Genomic DNA, 14,120 nt, shown 5'->3' with positions numbered 1-14,120 from the left:
TTCTTTTATGCCACCAGTACATTCTGTACTATCATTAATGGCCTCCATTTAAATCCAAATGTTAGTCACAACAACATTGGGAGAAAAGAATAGTTGTGGGGAAGAACAAAAGGAAGAAAATTATAGAATCATAGCATCAGAGTTGGAAGAGACTACACGGCCATCTAGTTTAACCTCCTGCCATGCAGGAAAAGCACATTCAAAGTACCTCTGACAGATGGCCATCCAGCCTTTGTTTAAAAGCCTCCAAAGAAGGAGCTTCCACCACACTCTGAGGCAGAGAGTTCCACTGCTAAACAGCTCTTACAGTCAGGAAGTTCTTCCTAACATTCAACTGGAATCTCCTTTCCTGTAATTTGAACCCATTGCTCCAAGTCCAAGTATCTAGGACAGCAGAAAACAACCCTGCTCCCTCCTCTTTATAACATCATTTCACATATTTTATACATGGCTATCATGTCTCCTCTCAACCTTCTTTTCTGCAGGCTAAACATTCCCAGCTCTTTAAGATGCTCTTCATAGGTATTCATGGTCTACAGACCTTTGATCATTTTAGTTGCCTCCTCTGGCTATCTTCCAGCCTGTCAATATCTCTTCTAAATCATGGTGCCCAGAATTGGACACAGTATTCCAGGTGGAGTCTGGTTAAAGCAGAACAGAGAGCCACCTTGATCTAGACACTATACTTCTTTTGATGCAACCCAAAATCCCATTGACTGTTGGGTCATGTTGAATGTGTTGTCCATGAAGACTGCAAGATCTTTTTCACATGAACTGTTGCCGATCCTGGCATCACCCATTCTGGATCTTTGCATTTCATTTTTTCTGCCTACATGTAGTATCTTACATTTGTCCTTTTTGAACTCTTATTTTATTAATTTTGGTTCAGTCTCTAATCTGTTAATGTCATTTTGAATTCTGATCCTGTTCTCTGGAATATTAGCTATCCCTCCTGATTTGGTGTCATTTGCAAATTGGATAAGCATGCCCTCTAAACCTTCATTCAAGTCATTAATAAAGATGTTGAACAGAACCAGGCTCAGGACCAACCCCTGTGGCACTCCACTAGTCACTTCTTTCCAAGATGAAGAGGAACCATTGAAGAGGATGAAGAGGAATCACTCTTTGGGTTTGGTCGCTTGACCAATTACAGATGCACCTAAGAAGAAGCATTATTCAGATGAGATGAAATGAAGCAGCATTTTTGAGGTGGAATGACTTGATAAAGTCACTTTCTAAATTTGCTTTGTTCTGAGCTTGGTCACAGACTATACATCTCATTGTATGTGCCTGTTTGTGTAGAAGAAGATATTTCAGCGAAGCAATCCAAAACTGTTACAAGCTACCTATTCTTGTCATCTCATAAATCTGTTCCTCAACAAAATGGCCTTTGGGTCAATTTTTTGGAGAATCGAAGGCTTTCAGTGCATCTTATCTATGGGGATACTCTTCTAATGATAGAATATGTATGTGTGTGCTCCATGTGAAGTGTAAAAAAGAACTTCGCTTTATGGAGAAGTATTTAACATTATGACTTTCCAATTATCTCTGTCTTTTGGTTTAATGGGCTTGAGGTCAGATCAATGGCTCAGTCAATCAAATCAGATATCCCCACTTAGCTCTGTACTCTAGGGCATGGTGTAAGAAAAAGGAAGCTGCAAACCCAGGACAATGATATGAAAAATTGAGTTGTCATTGTCGGTCTCAAGTTTATGTTAAGAACATCTTGCCTCTGATGAACTAATTCAGTTAATACTGGTAACTTCTGAGACATTTAATTCTATGACTTCACCAGGCTATCAAACAATACATTTTGTAGTAGCAACATTTAAAAGATTATATTATTTTAAAAATAAATTAGTTACAGGATATGTTAACTCACTGAAATATACACATTTCATAGAATCATAGAATCACAACATTGGAATAGACCATGTTGGCCATCTGTGGAATTTCTTCTAAAAGAAAACATTTATTGGTATCTATCTTTTCATACATGGGGGTCCCAAGCGTATCCTATTCAAAGGACTACTGTAACCTCACCTACACTCACTTAGCATCCTATATCCTATGTATTTTTCTTGGTTTACACAAACTGTGAACTAGGCAAAACAATATCTCTGTTCTTATGACTATGCCATACACTCCTTTTTCTCCTCCCTTCTGCTGATGCACACAGACTTTGGTGGAGAGATTCTACATTCCATTAAGCCAGAGTTCCCTGCTAATTATTAATATGAAGTGACTCAAGTTGCTCCTGACACGAAAAATAATAATAATATCACTTAATAAATTGTGACGACTGTAAGAATTGTCCATATTGGCACAGTATTTGATAGCAAATTGCTGGTGGCTAAGACATTCTGAGAGTTGCTCAGGGTCTATTCATTTAGCTCTAGGAATAGTCAGATCTTATTTCTGCTACTCTTAAAATAGCATGTTCACTGTGATTTTCTGTATACTAAAAACTTGCAGAGTTTTACTAGTCTGTTTAACATATCGTAAAACTTTCAAAATAAACAGAAAGAAAATAATGTAATTTCTGATCAAGTCACCAGCCTGTATGCTTAACCCACCATCATCATCGGAAAATCTCAAACGGCAAAGATTTCACTACACTCACACACTTCCTGGATTTTGGCAGCTGGCAAATATCTTGACCACTTCCAGCTGACCTCTATCCTGCTCAAAACACTGCCTATGTTTGACAACTCTTACAGTTAAGACTCAGCTCAATTAAAACTAACTTTGTTATAAAGACAAAGGTAATTCCATCACTCATCTAGAATTTGCTGCTTTGCAGGCATTGTCAGAGACACGAGTTCCAAACAGTTTCCTGTCTGTGTTCTTTTCTGGACTGTTAATAGTGCAACAAATGTACATTTGTTTTGCAACCCACAATACAACCTTTTGCAGGTATTGTAGTCATTTTTTGGGGGCGAGTCAGAAGTATCCACTGGCTGTTTTATATGATGTTAAAAAGAACACAATAACAGTGAATGGTGATGCACAAGAGCTATTGCCTTTCGTGTACAGTGTTCCCTCACTTATTGCTGGGGTTAGGTTCCAGGACCACCCGCAATAAATGAAAATCCACGAAGTAGGGACACTATATTTATTTTAATATTTATACATTATTTTAGTAGTTATATACTATTTTGTCTTTATCAACCAATTGTGTGTTGATAAATCACCTTCTTCTCCTCCTGTTGCAGCTTGGGCTCTTTTTCTCTCCCTTTGGCTTCTCTTTCCTCTCTTCCTTAGGCTGTAAATTGTGATTTTTTTATGATTTTATTGGAAAACTGCAATACAGCGAATCCGCGAAAAATGAACCCCGAAGTAGTGAGGGAACACTGTACTATTTCCTTTACAGGCGTTCAGTCAAAATAACTGTATAGTTTGAGGATATGAATTCTACACCCCTTCAGTTGTTGGACTGCATATTCTGGCAGCCATAGCCAGTGCAACCAATGGTGAAGAATTCTTGGAATTACTGCCCAATAACAATGGATGGCTGTATGATTTCCACCCCTGGAAGAGTTGGACTACTTGCCTGTAAGTTCAGTTGGGTGTTCCCCACTTCCTCCTGTTTTGGAAGATATATCTTACCAGGACTTTTAAAAGACAAAAGCCTATGTATCTGTATGAAAAACATTGTACTCATCACACGCCCACCTCCATCTCCTGTGGGATGGAACATCAAACAACTGTTGTTGGACGAGACTCAGGGGATGTCTTTGAAAGAATTGAGTGTGGATGGAGGATGTTCTACACATTATGCAGAAAGCCCCAGGCAGGCAGTAACATTCACCAAAAGGAGAAAAATGTCAGCACAGGAAATAGATATAGTCCCATTCAAAGGATACAGATTCCAATGTTTATGTTATATATGAGCACCCTGGAGCCCAAGCAGATTTTTAAACAGAGGAACAATGGCTTCCTTTCCATGCATACCTTTATCTTCTTGGCACATTTGTGCTATGAAGGACTCTTGCAAGATTTTCTCATTTTTCCAAAAGTGACATTACACAGAGAGGCAAGATTCAAGGCCAAATGAAAATAATCTAATGAGTGATCAATCGGAACCAGAGACTTGGAACAAGGTTTGCCATATGCTGCTACTTAACCTCACTGCATCTTTCTAAATCAAGGACTAAAAAAGAACTACAGAAACAGTATGTGGGAGGGAGGGGACGACCTTCTTACTTCTTTATGTTATGCTGAATTTTGCTTCTTGCTTTTTTATGTAAAGCTGCAGTCCATTTTTAGGAAGACATCTGTGATTGTACTGAGCTAATGGCCATAGTATGAAAAACAACATAGCATGTAGTCCCCACAAGCCACAGCTCCTTCTGTTTCCCCCTTCTCTCTCTCTTTCTCTCCTTCGCACAATTATACACACATTCAAAGCTGCATCTCCAGAAGCCACCAAACAACACAATTCTCCTAAAAACAAGCTCCTCCTTCATTTGTATTAGTAAAACAAAACACTTTTTGAACCATTTTGTCTGAAAGGGAAATAACAGCCTACAGTGGGTCTGAGGTTCATGGGTGGTGGAAGGGGGGTCCTTGCCCCACTGCAGTTCCCACCCTGGATTGCAGGAGATGGACCACATTTCACATATTTACATAGCAATGTGGGCAAAGGGTAACTGGCCCATTCTACTTTGTGACTTTGTGGACGATGATTCATTTCTTCAACAAAATCACTGAGATTTCAGCATTATACAGCAGGTACCACAGGTACATGAACAACCACATCTCATTTAGTATTGATTGCTGCAAGTGGCTTAGTAGATCAATAACAACAACAACAACAACAACAACAACAACTTTATTTTTATACCCCACCACCATCTCCCCAAAGAGTCTCAGGGCAGCTTACATGCAGGACCAAGCCCAAAGCATACAGCAATATTATCAACTAAAATGCAGTTAAAACATAGTAAAATATAACAGACTAATTAAACAATATAAAACAGCAGGGTATAAAACATCATTAAAATATATCAAAGCAAACTTCAAGAACCAGTAACCAGGAATATGGTGAGGATAATGGTGGGCAGGAATATGGTGGGCACAGGTTTGTGCAAAAAGCAGATTATAAGGCTAGGGCTGCGGTAAAGTGCTGAGCACAATCTATCAGTCAATTAGGGCTGCAACATCAAGGAATGGTTTAGGAGGGCTTTCCAGAATCTGCTGCTCTCCAGTTGCTTTAGTCTACAATCTCCCCAGAAGGAATGCCCAAAGAATGGAGGTGATGGGATTTGTAGTTTAGAAATCTGGAGGACACCAGGTTGTGCAAGACTGGTTTAGAATAAAATAGCTAAATAATGGCTATGGAGTTTGACTTGCAAAAGACCAGAGGTCTCATATTTAGTCTTATACATCGGAGATACAGAAGACAACTTTTAGAAAGGTCAGTGGTACATCTGCATTCAGGCTTGCTTTTGACACTCTAAAAGGAGCGTTGCTACTGCTTTAAGAATTTTCATAAAGAAGAATGCGTAACAAAGCCAATGGCATGATACAACACTCACCTGGTGCCTCCAAAAAGGATGATCTTGTCCCCGACTCTACAACAGCACTGCCTGCGGCGAGGACACGGCCCTTTCCCTTTGGGATCAATTTTCTTCCAGGTAACAGAAACTGAAGAAAACACACACAACGATGAAAGCTGAATATCTCAAGCAACTGTGGTACAGGCAAGCCGTAAGTACAAACTCAAATAGCAGGAAGATTACAAACCTAATCCAGAGAAGCAACCCCTCCATTCCTCCTTGACCTTCTTGTTTACTTACTTCTCACTCAGAAGAAAAGGGAGATACCTTGAAAATACTGTGCTCCAGATGTTTTATCTGTCAAATTTTTATTTTACATACAAAAATGTAGGGTATCGCACCATTTTGTGTGAGGAAGGATTAATGCTTATGTACTCAACATCCCAAAAGGATTTCTATTTACAGGTGTAAGAGATGTTCAGAGGCTCATAAGTTCTACTTACTGACAAAAATGCTTACTTGCTCTTAGACATGCCATTCCCACTGGAATAGGTATATTGTTGGCAAAGACAGAAACCCATGGACAGTTTACTCAGATCTCTGATAAGACTACATATTCTTTTTTTTTTTTTACTAATACAGCAAAAGAATTTATGTCAAGCTTTTAATTATCAATAGGCAGGAAACAAGTGTAACATCTCAACCACTTAAGAAAGGGAAAATTTTATACCTTTCAAACCACAGAAAAAATAGAACGCTACATTACATTTTCCCAAAAACAAAAGGAACTCTTTAAAATTCCTCTGGAAGCCCAGAGAGACCAGAATTTAAAGTTTGCAACTGATTTAGTTCTGGGTTCATTAAACATAGATCCCTGTTACATAACGATCCTTGAAAAAAAAGTAATTGCATTGGAACGCAAAAGAGGAGGTGATAATTGTGGAATTCAGAAATAAAGAATAGACAAAATAGATTCTGCAGAAATGTGCTTTATCTTTTGAAGCCTACATGCAGACATAGTGCCATCTGTTGGTAATTCTACAAAATTCAGGACATAAAGGAAAGCCCTCTATTTCTCCGGGAGAAAATGAACAAATTGAGTGTAAAAGTAGAAGGAAAACAGTTGCAAAGATGCCGCTCCCTGAAGTGTATAATGAGAATTTTTCACCAGGAATGTCATAACATAATGTGGAAAGAGAAAGTCATTTATTTCAGATAATACTGGAATGGAACAGCAAATTCAGAGCAAACTAATAGACACTACTGCATTACAAGACATAATATTAATATAAGAAACTCACTATCCACAAGTATGCAACTGCCACAAAAACCAAACAAATTTCATGAAGGGTAAAGCATCTGCATATTAGTGATCACATGGGACCTATAAAAAAAGATTTTGTAGGGGCTTTTGTTTTCATTAGTGGACTAGTGTCTGGGCAGTTCCACAACATCTGTATCCAGAGAAGGGCTGCTGCGATGTTCTTACGTGGGGGAAACAGAGAAGTGACAAATGAAAACGATTGATGCATATAGGCCCTGTTGTGCATTGGGACACTGACTACGGGGTATCAATATGCTCTGGTTAAGACTCATGTTCACTGGGAAACTTTTGCCCATGCCTTGTTACAAATCTTTGCAATTCACTAACAGGATTTCTTGACACCTCTGCTACATAGTTAACTATACCATTAAAGGTTGCCACATTTGCAGTCGCAGCCAAAAAATCCAACCTAAATTAGTAAAGTCCACAGCGGAGGATGGAAACGGAAATGGAGATAGTTTGGGATGATATAAATCAGACATTGTTGTTGTTATCTTGTCACTGCTACTGTAATTTTAAAAAGTCAGTATATGGAATAAGTTTTCATGTTTATATTGGAAAGTACTTATTGTACTTTTAAAGGTTGTACATTATTTGATGTCATGGCCTATGGCTGGTACAATAAACAATTCAATAGTTAACTATACATAGTTATGTAATGTACACCATGATAGTGCATAGAGCTTGCTCCAAATATTCCATCCAACATGTACATTTCTACTACAACCCCTCATTCTGGCAACATGCAGCATTTTGTGGCTAATGAAAATGCTATTCCTCCTTTGGGCACATTTTGTCTCCAACTCCACTCCACATTCCTTCTTCCTCACATAATTTGCTATATTTTATTGAATCTTGGGTCTCCTGAAGATAGTTATCTCTTCTGCGCCACCATTCTTTGTTAGTGGCCATGCATTAGCTATAAAAGGCTTTCAGTACCTGGGGTCACTGTTAGAAGAAATGATTTCCAGAATCAGATGCAGTATTTTCTGAATACTGTGGGGGACAAGGGAATATGCTGCTTTGGAGTGTGACATAGTTGCCATTTCTGGAGGATTTTAAACTGAGATTGGATGGCCATCTGTTTGGATGGCTTTGACTGTGTATTCCTGCATGGCTTAGATGGTCCTTGTGGTCTCTTCCAACTCTAGGAGTCTACGAAGAGATAGAATAGGGAGGCCAGTTGCCTTCAGGCCCTATATATGGGATTCCTGGTGGCATCTGAGTAATCATTGTCAGTAAGAGAGTACTGGACTAGAAAGATCTTAGGATGAATCAGGGGCTGGTGTGGTTTCTACTTATGTTTCTACATTGAGAGGATGGAAAACCCATTCAAGTAATTGTCATCAACCTACTTCAAGGGGCTCTAACCAAGAAAATGTTCAGAGAGCACGATATATTAATATTTTGGAGTACAGTTTCTAGATCCTTTATCCAATATGTCAAGGTGCCCCAGTCTGTCAATATCTTCCCAATAAGATCTGCCAGGAAACTATTGTATCAGACTTGCCACACCAAGTGAAATTGCTTTATTTCCCTGGTCCTCTAATAGCTCACTGTAGCCACGAGAACAAAAACAATCATTTTAAAGTGGGGTTTATATTTTGAGTGTTAGATTTACTGCTATAAGTAATCACTGTAAGCTTTCTTGAAGATTCTAAAAATATAGAAGGCTTGGTTGGGTACTCTGGTTATTCCTGCATAAAATTAAATGGCTGCAATACCGATGTTGCAGCTGTTGCTAAATAAATCTAGAATTCTGTACACATTTCCTCTTCAAGCAATCAGTAGTTAACAGTTATACTATCATTTAAGAGTGATCTGAATTTACTTTCGCCCACAGAGGCTAACTGATCCATCAAAGGAACAAGCTAAAAATCAGCTCTGGACCACTGTATGGTCAACTCTGTGGTCTCTACAGATACCACATGCTCCCAAGCCAGACTACAATACTGCTGTTACCAGAGACAGAATCTATAAGAACCCATGGTGACTACCTATAAATTCATGGAGCCCTGGGCTGCAGCCTGCCAAAGCAACCTGAATTCATTGCACAACTTCTGATCCATGCTCCAGGCAACTGCAAGAATTCCTAGGACTTTCTGAGAATCTACTATTTATGCTGACAACTTCTTGGCAGCAGAAAATGACCTTTTCTGAACTGAGCCTCAAAACATAATGGCAAATTACAACTGCAGCTAAACATGTAAATTGGTCCTCCATATACCCTCTCCAGTTTTTACTGATGGAAATTCTCTGCATATTTTGCGACCTAAGTGAAAAATGCTCAGCACATAACCGCAGCCCTGAATAGAGATTCTTAGAGGTGATGGAAAAGTAAGTGATAAAAAGGTGTTTCAATATATATACCTGGGTCAAATTTCCAAAGGTCATGGAAATGTCTGTTCAGACGTGCATTGTAGCCACCAAATATATACAGTTCTCCATTGTAGCCAACTATAGGAAAGAGAAACATGTCAAATTACCCAAAATGTAGTTCAGTGGGATATCGGTTTTTACTGAGTTGGAGTATCCCACCTTCAGAGTAGAAACTGTCCACTAGCTTCACATTATAAACCATTTCAGAAAAAGGAGAGAGGGAAAGAAGGCAATAAACAACAGACTTGTAGTTCTTGTTCCCCATCCTTTCTCCCCACCCCATTTGCCCATAATAGATCTTTTGATAACTCCCTCATGGAAGTTTTTAGTAGAAATGGAAAAGCACATGGAAAAAGAGACACAAGTGAACTACATTTGCTGACTGTCAGCTCACTGCTGCCTGCTTTTTCCAAGAAAGCTGGGCAATGAATGACCTTTGGAAGAATCTTGCCTAATTCAGACCTCAAATCTTTTGTGTTCTGTGAAGTGTGATGCTGGCTTACATGCTGAATGGCTCCTTCTGCCTTCAGGGAGAAGGGGAGTAGGAGGGGAGTCCAGCCAAGAGTTTGTGTCTGTGTCAAACACTTTGATTCGGTTACAGTAGATCTCATTGTTGGAGTGGAATGGCCCAAAACGATCTGCTCTCCCCCCAAACACATACATCTTTGTCCCAATTATAGTGGCCGAGTGGAAGTCTCTCCAGCGAGCCGGTGTGCCCTGGAATAGGAAACTCTAGTTAAGTCAGTTCATTCAGGGAATGGAAGCTATTTTAAGAGTAAGGGTGCTCAAGGTCTGCTTGGCTTCAAACCAAGGCAGACAATCGTTAAATAGGAAACAAGGGCACAAGCTGGACAGAAATATATGCACACCAATACCTTTGTGCAACTGACCTTTGTGCAGATCAGACTCCACACCATGTTGCTGCTATCCAGTTTGTGAATATCATTTGAAAAGCAATCAGCCTGTAAGAAAGAGGAATTATTAGGCGAATGGATAAGCCAAAAGTAGAAAGGCTAATTGAATCTGGTGTTCCTGAAGGAGGCCTCTGCTAACTTGCTCTCTAGAGATGTAAACTCTATAAAATTTAATTCTGCAGGATTTCCAAATGGAAATAATATATATTTAGGGAACTGAATGATGTGTTTCAGAAAGCAAAGCAGCTGTTCAATAATACTTCCTCATAGCAGTACACACTATTCGAACTAGACACTGAATACAAAATTATGAGCCCAGTTGCTATAGTTACCTGCCATCATAAAACATCTTCGTTTTATAGACATGAAAACGAAGCAGTGAGATTAAAGTCATTATTTGCAGCAATAACCACTCCTTCTGAGTGCCTGGCATTTTTCCGTTTTTAAATAAACGCTGAGTGTAAGTTACCTTCATTAACCTCAGCAAGAGTTGTTAAATGCCAGTAAGTAAGGACTGAGAAGCCTGAAGCAAAATATTCTGAGAGGAATGCTCAATTAGCAGCAACTTGTAAAATATACAATTTCGCTAGATCTATTGGGTATGAATCTATCAAAGAGAAAGTCAGAGATGAATGAATATTTGGGCTTTGTTTCATAAATCTTCCAACCATATCCTATTTCGCTTTAGTGTCCTGCCTCTCAGGCATCAATCAATGTCACAGATGAACTGAAAATAGTCTCATCCAGCACATGATGCTGTCATTGAAAATCAAGAGAAGGCCTTTGGACACTGATGGTTTCAAATGATTCAGTTCCCCAATGGCAAAACAGATGTTGATCTATTTTTTTAAATGGCAAAAATGGATAATGTTAAAATAACATTAGAACTGCTTAGAATGCTGTGAAATATCCCTTTATGGTGGCAGTTAAGAAAATACTGGATAATCAGCTGACAGGACACACGACTGAAATACTTTACCATTAACATCCCCTTTGAGGACTGTTTTTATGTGTGAATTAATATCCATTTATCCTCTTGATACAAATCAACTCTTAAGAACTTTATGACACAATAATATATACCTACAACTGTAACCTAATATTTGTACAGCACGGATGAAAGGAGAGACATCACTGGCCAACAAGCTTGACAATAAAAGCAATGATGCCTGAAAGGTTAACAGACGAACATACGCATGGGCACAACAAATTGCTGAGGTGAAGCATTTCACTCTAAAATATGTCTAGACTTTCAGACATAGGTCTCAACTCAAGTTTGAAAGACTTATGGTAGTGGTAAGCGACTCCCTACTGAGGGGAACAGAAGCAGTGGTTTATGGGACTGATAGCAGATTTCAAGCTGTGTGCTATCTTCCTGGGGCAAAAATCCAAGATGTAACAGAGAGATTAACAAGACACTATTACCTCTTACTTTTGGCTCAATGACGCTGAAAGGCACTGCATATGTACGGGGAGATTTGTGGAAAACTATTCTTATCTCAAAGAGACAAGTCATGTGGTGTGCACAGTTGCCCCATTTTTCTATGCCCATTGCTCCTTCTGTCTTTATGTCCCCTAGAAAGCACTAAAGGAATGAAGTCTCCTTTAAAGGAAGGGCTGTTCTTTCTTATGCCTACTTTCATTGTTAAGAACTAACTGGGGACAGTAGGGCCTTGGAATGAGGAAGGATACCTGGCTGATGGAATCACTAGGTTGCTGTGAGTTTTTTGGGCTGTATGGCCATATTCTAGAAGCATTATCTCCTGACATTTCACCCACATCTATGGAAGGCATTCTCAGAGGTTTGTGAGGTCTGTTGGAAGCTAGGTAAGTGGGGTTTATATATCTGTGGAATAATGTTCAGGTTTCAATTCGAGGCATGATTGTTTCATGCCTCAAATTCCCGTTTTCTGAGAGTTGTTCTTTATTTACTGTCCTGAAACAATCAGGGCCAGTTAACACCTCCCAACAAAGTATTCCCCCAGGCAGGAAGCAGAAAAGTTTTGAAGCTGAAAGACCATTCAATGCTAATCAAGGTGGTCAATTGCAACATTTACACATGCCTCGGGAAGATAGGAGTTCTTTCTCCAATCCTGGACATTCCACAGATATATAAACACCCCTTGCCTAGTTTCCAACAAACTTCTCAGGATGCCTGCCATAGATGTGGGTGAAACGTCAGGTGAAAATGCTTCTGGAACATGCCATACAGCCCGGAAAACTCCTAGAAACCCAATTAGGACATTGTTCTGAGTGGCATGTAGCCCTTTCTGATTTGGCAAGGTATAAAAACCTTTACATCTCAGCCTAATGTTGAACCTTGATACAGTCTGAGTTCAGATGGTGATCATCCTTGCTGCTCTTCCAGGGGTTTCCAGATTGAGGAGAACGTGCTTGTTTCACCAGGATGGACTTGCAAGTGATGGGTTGCACCTAACAGCTAAGAGTCTCATAAATATAAACTGAGTTATGTGAAAGAGGGAGACATTATTCTTGAGGGCAGGAGTTCAAGTGCTGGAGATAACATTCAGATTGGATGCTGTTGGTTTTGTATTGTATTTTAACATGTTAGAAGCTGCTTTGGGTCCCTTTGTAGGAGAAAAGCAACATATAAATAAAATTATTATTATTATTATTATTATTATTATTATGAAACAAAAATCCAACAGTGAGAGGGAAGAAAAACTTGGAATAAGCAGCTAGGGGGAATAGCCCATTTAGAAGTAAAACTGCCCAAATATCAGGTCCAACAAATTCCTCACTTGCCTTGCAAACAACTGCATCATCTAGAAGTTGGAAGGGGAACAAGGGTATCAGCTATTTAAATCAGCCATATGTGTTTCCTTCAAAGTTAAATTCCACTGATTTCCATGGGACTTAGAAGAAAAGAGATTGAACCTAAACATAGAAAAAACTTCCTGATGGTAAGAGCTGTTACACACTGGAAATCGCTGCTTCCAAGTGTGGTGCAATCTCCTTCTCTGATGATATTTTAAAAGGCTGGGTGGCCATCTGTGGGGGGTGTTTTGATTGTATATTGCTGCATGGCAGAGGGTTGGACTTGTGGAGTTTTCCAGTTCTGATTCTACATCTTACTATGATGACAGCTTGATATAATTATCAGCATTAATCACCCAGAACTCTTAGTGTGTTTGAACGTGAGTAGCTTGGGGGAAGATGGTAAACTGGGGGAATCAAATATAAAGAATCAAAAAACAGCATTTTTCTAAGCAGCCCAATCACAAAAGAGAAAAGCTTACTAGTTGTTCGTAGCCTCCAAAGATATACATGCTCTTTTCCAAGACACAAGCTGAATGTCCATCCCTTGCTCCTGGAACCATTCCAGAAACTTTTGGTGTAAACCATTTGTGCGTGCCTTGTAGACAAAAAATAAAGAGAGAGAAAAGCTGTTACTAGTAGATCCAGAATGGCATGCTCAGGAATGAGTGACAAAGGGAATACCCTAGGGAAAAATCATTCTAAAAATACAATACACATCTATCCTTGTAAGGAGCTGGTACTTCATAACGTTCCAGACAAGACAATGGATTAGTGGATGGTTGCAGGCTACCTTACAGCAAATCCCTGGAAATGTTACTCTTTAGATTATATTTCCTAGAATGTGCTATCAAGCAAGGCCTGTGGCATTATTGGCTGGGGGAATCTAAGAGGTGCATTCAAAAAAACTCCCCAAAGCCATTCATCACATTTTATGTGGTTTCATTTTTACCCCAGCATATATTGCTACTACAAATTGAAGCGGAAAGAAATGCTCACAACACTTTTGAAAGATATTAAAAGACAGGAGAATTTTTTTAAGTGTATGAAAAAAGTTTTTCATGAAGGACAGCACGACTATTAAAAGTCAGCAGCATATGTTCTGGAAGACCATCAGGAAAACAAACAGGTAATTCTTGGGAGGAAAAAAAGATTATGTAACCACAACTAGCCACCAACTTGCTTATGCTATAAAGTAGCAAAGGAGGGGGCTGTTCAAAATCC

General features: G+C 39.2%; 1 protein-coding gene across 9 annotated transcripts in view; it reads right to left on the bottom strand.

Annotated features, from left to right (window-relative positions):
- klhdc3 (kelch domain containing 3) overlaps positions 1-14,120 on the bottom strand; it is a 63,675-nt gene that overhangs the window by 17,470 nt on the left and 32,085 nt on the right. For all 9 annotated transcript variants that reach the window (XM_062970901.1, XM_062970877.1, XM_062970881.1 and 6 more), the window contains 5 exons: positions 13,379-13,494; positions 10,095-10,166; positions 9,708-9,921; positions 9,196-9,282; positions 5,541-5,649 (listed from right to left, as the gene is read on the bottom strand). In XM_062970901.1, coding sequence (XP_062826971.1) covers positions 5,541-5,649; positions 9,196-9,282; positions 9,708-9,921; positions 10,095-10,166; positions 13,379-13,494 — 598 coding nt within the window. The remainder of the gene's footprint in view (positions 1-5,540; positions 5,650-9,195; positions 9,283-9,707; positions 9,922-10,094; positions 10,167-13,378; positions 13,495-14,120) is intronic.

Source organism: Anolis carolinensis, chromosome 1, assembly GCF_035594765.1.
Source record: "Anolis carolinensis isolate JA03-04 chromosome 1, rAnoCar3.1.pri, whole genome shotgun sequence".
In the NCBI taxonomy this organism is placed as follows: Eukaryota; Metazoa; Chordata; class Lepidosauria; order Squamata; family Dactyloidae; genus Anolis; species Anolis carolinensis.
This window is presented reverse-complemented; position numbering and strand designations above follow the sequence as displayed.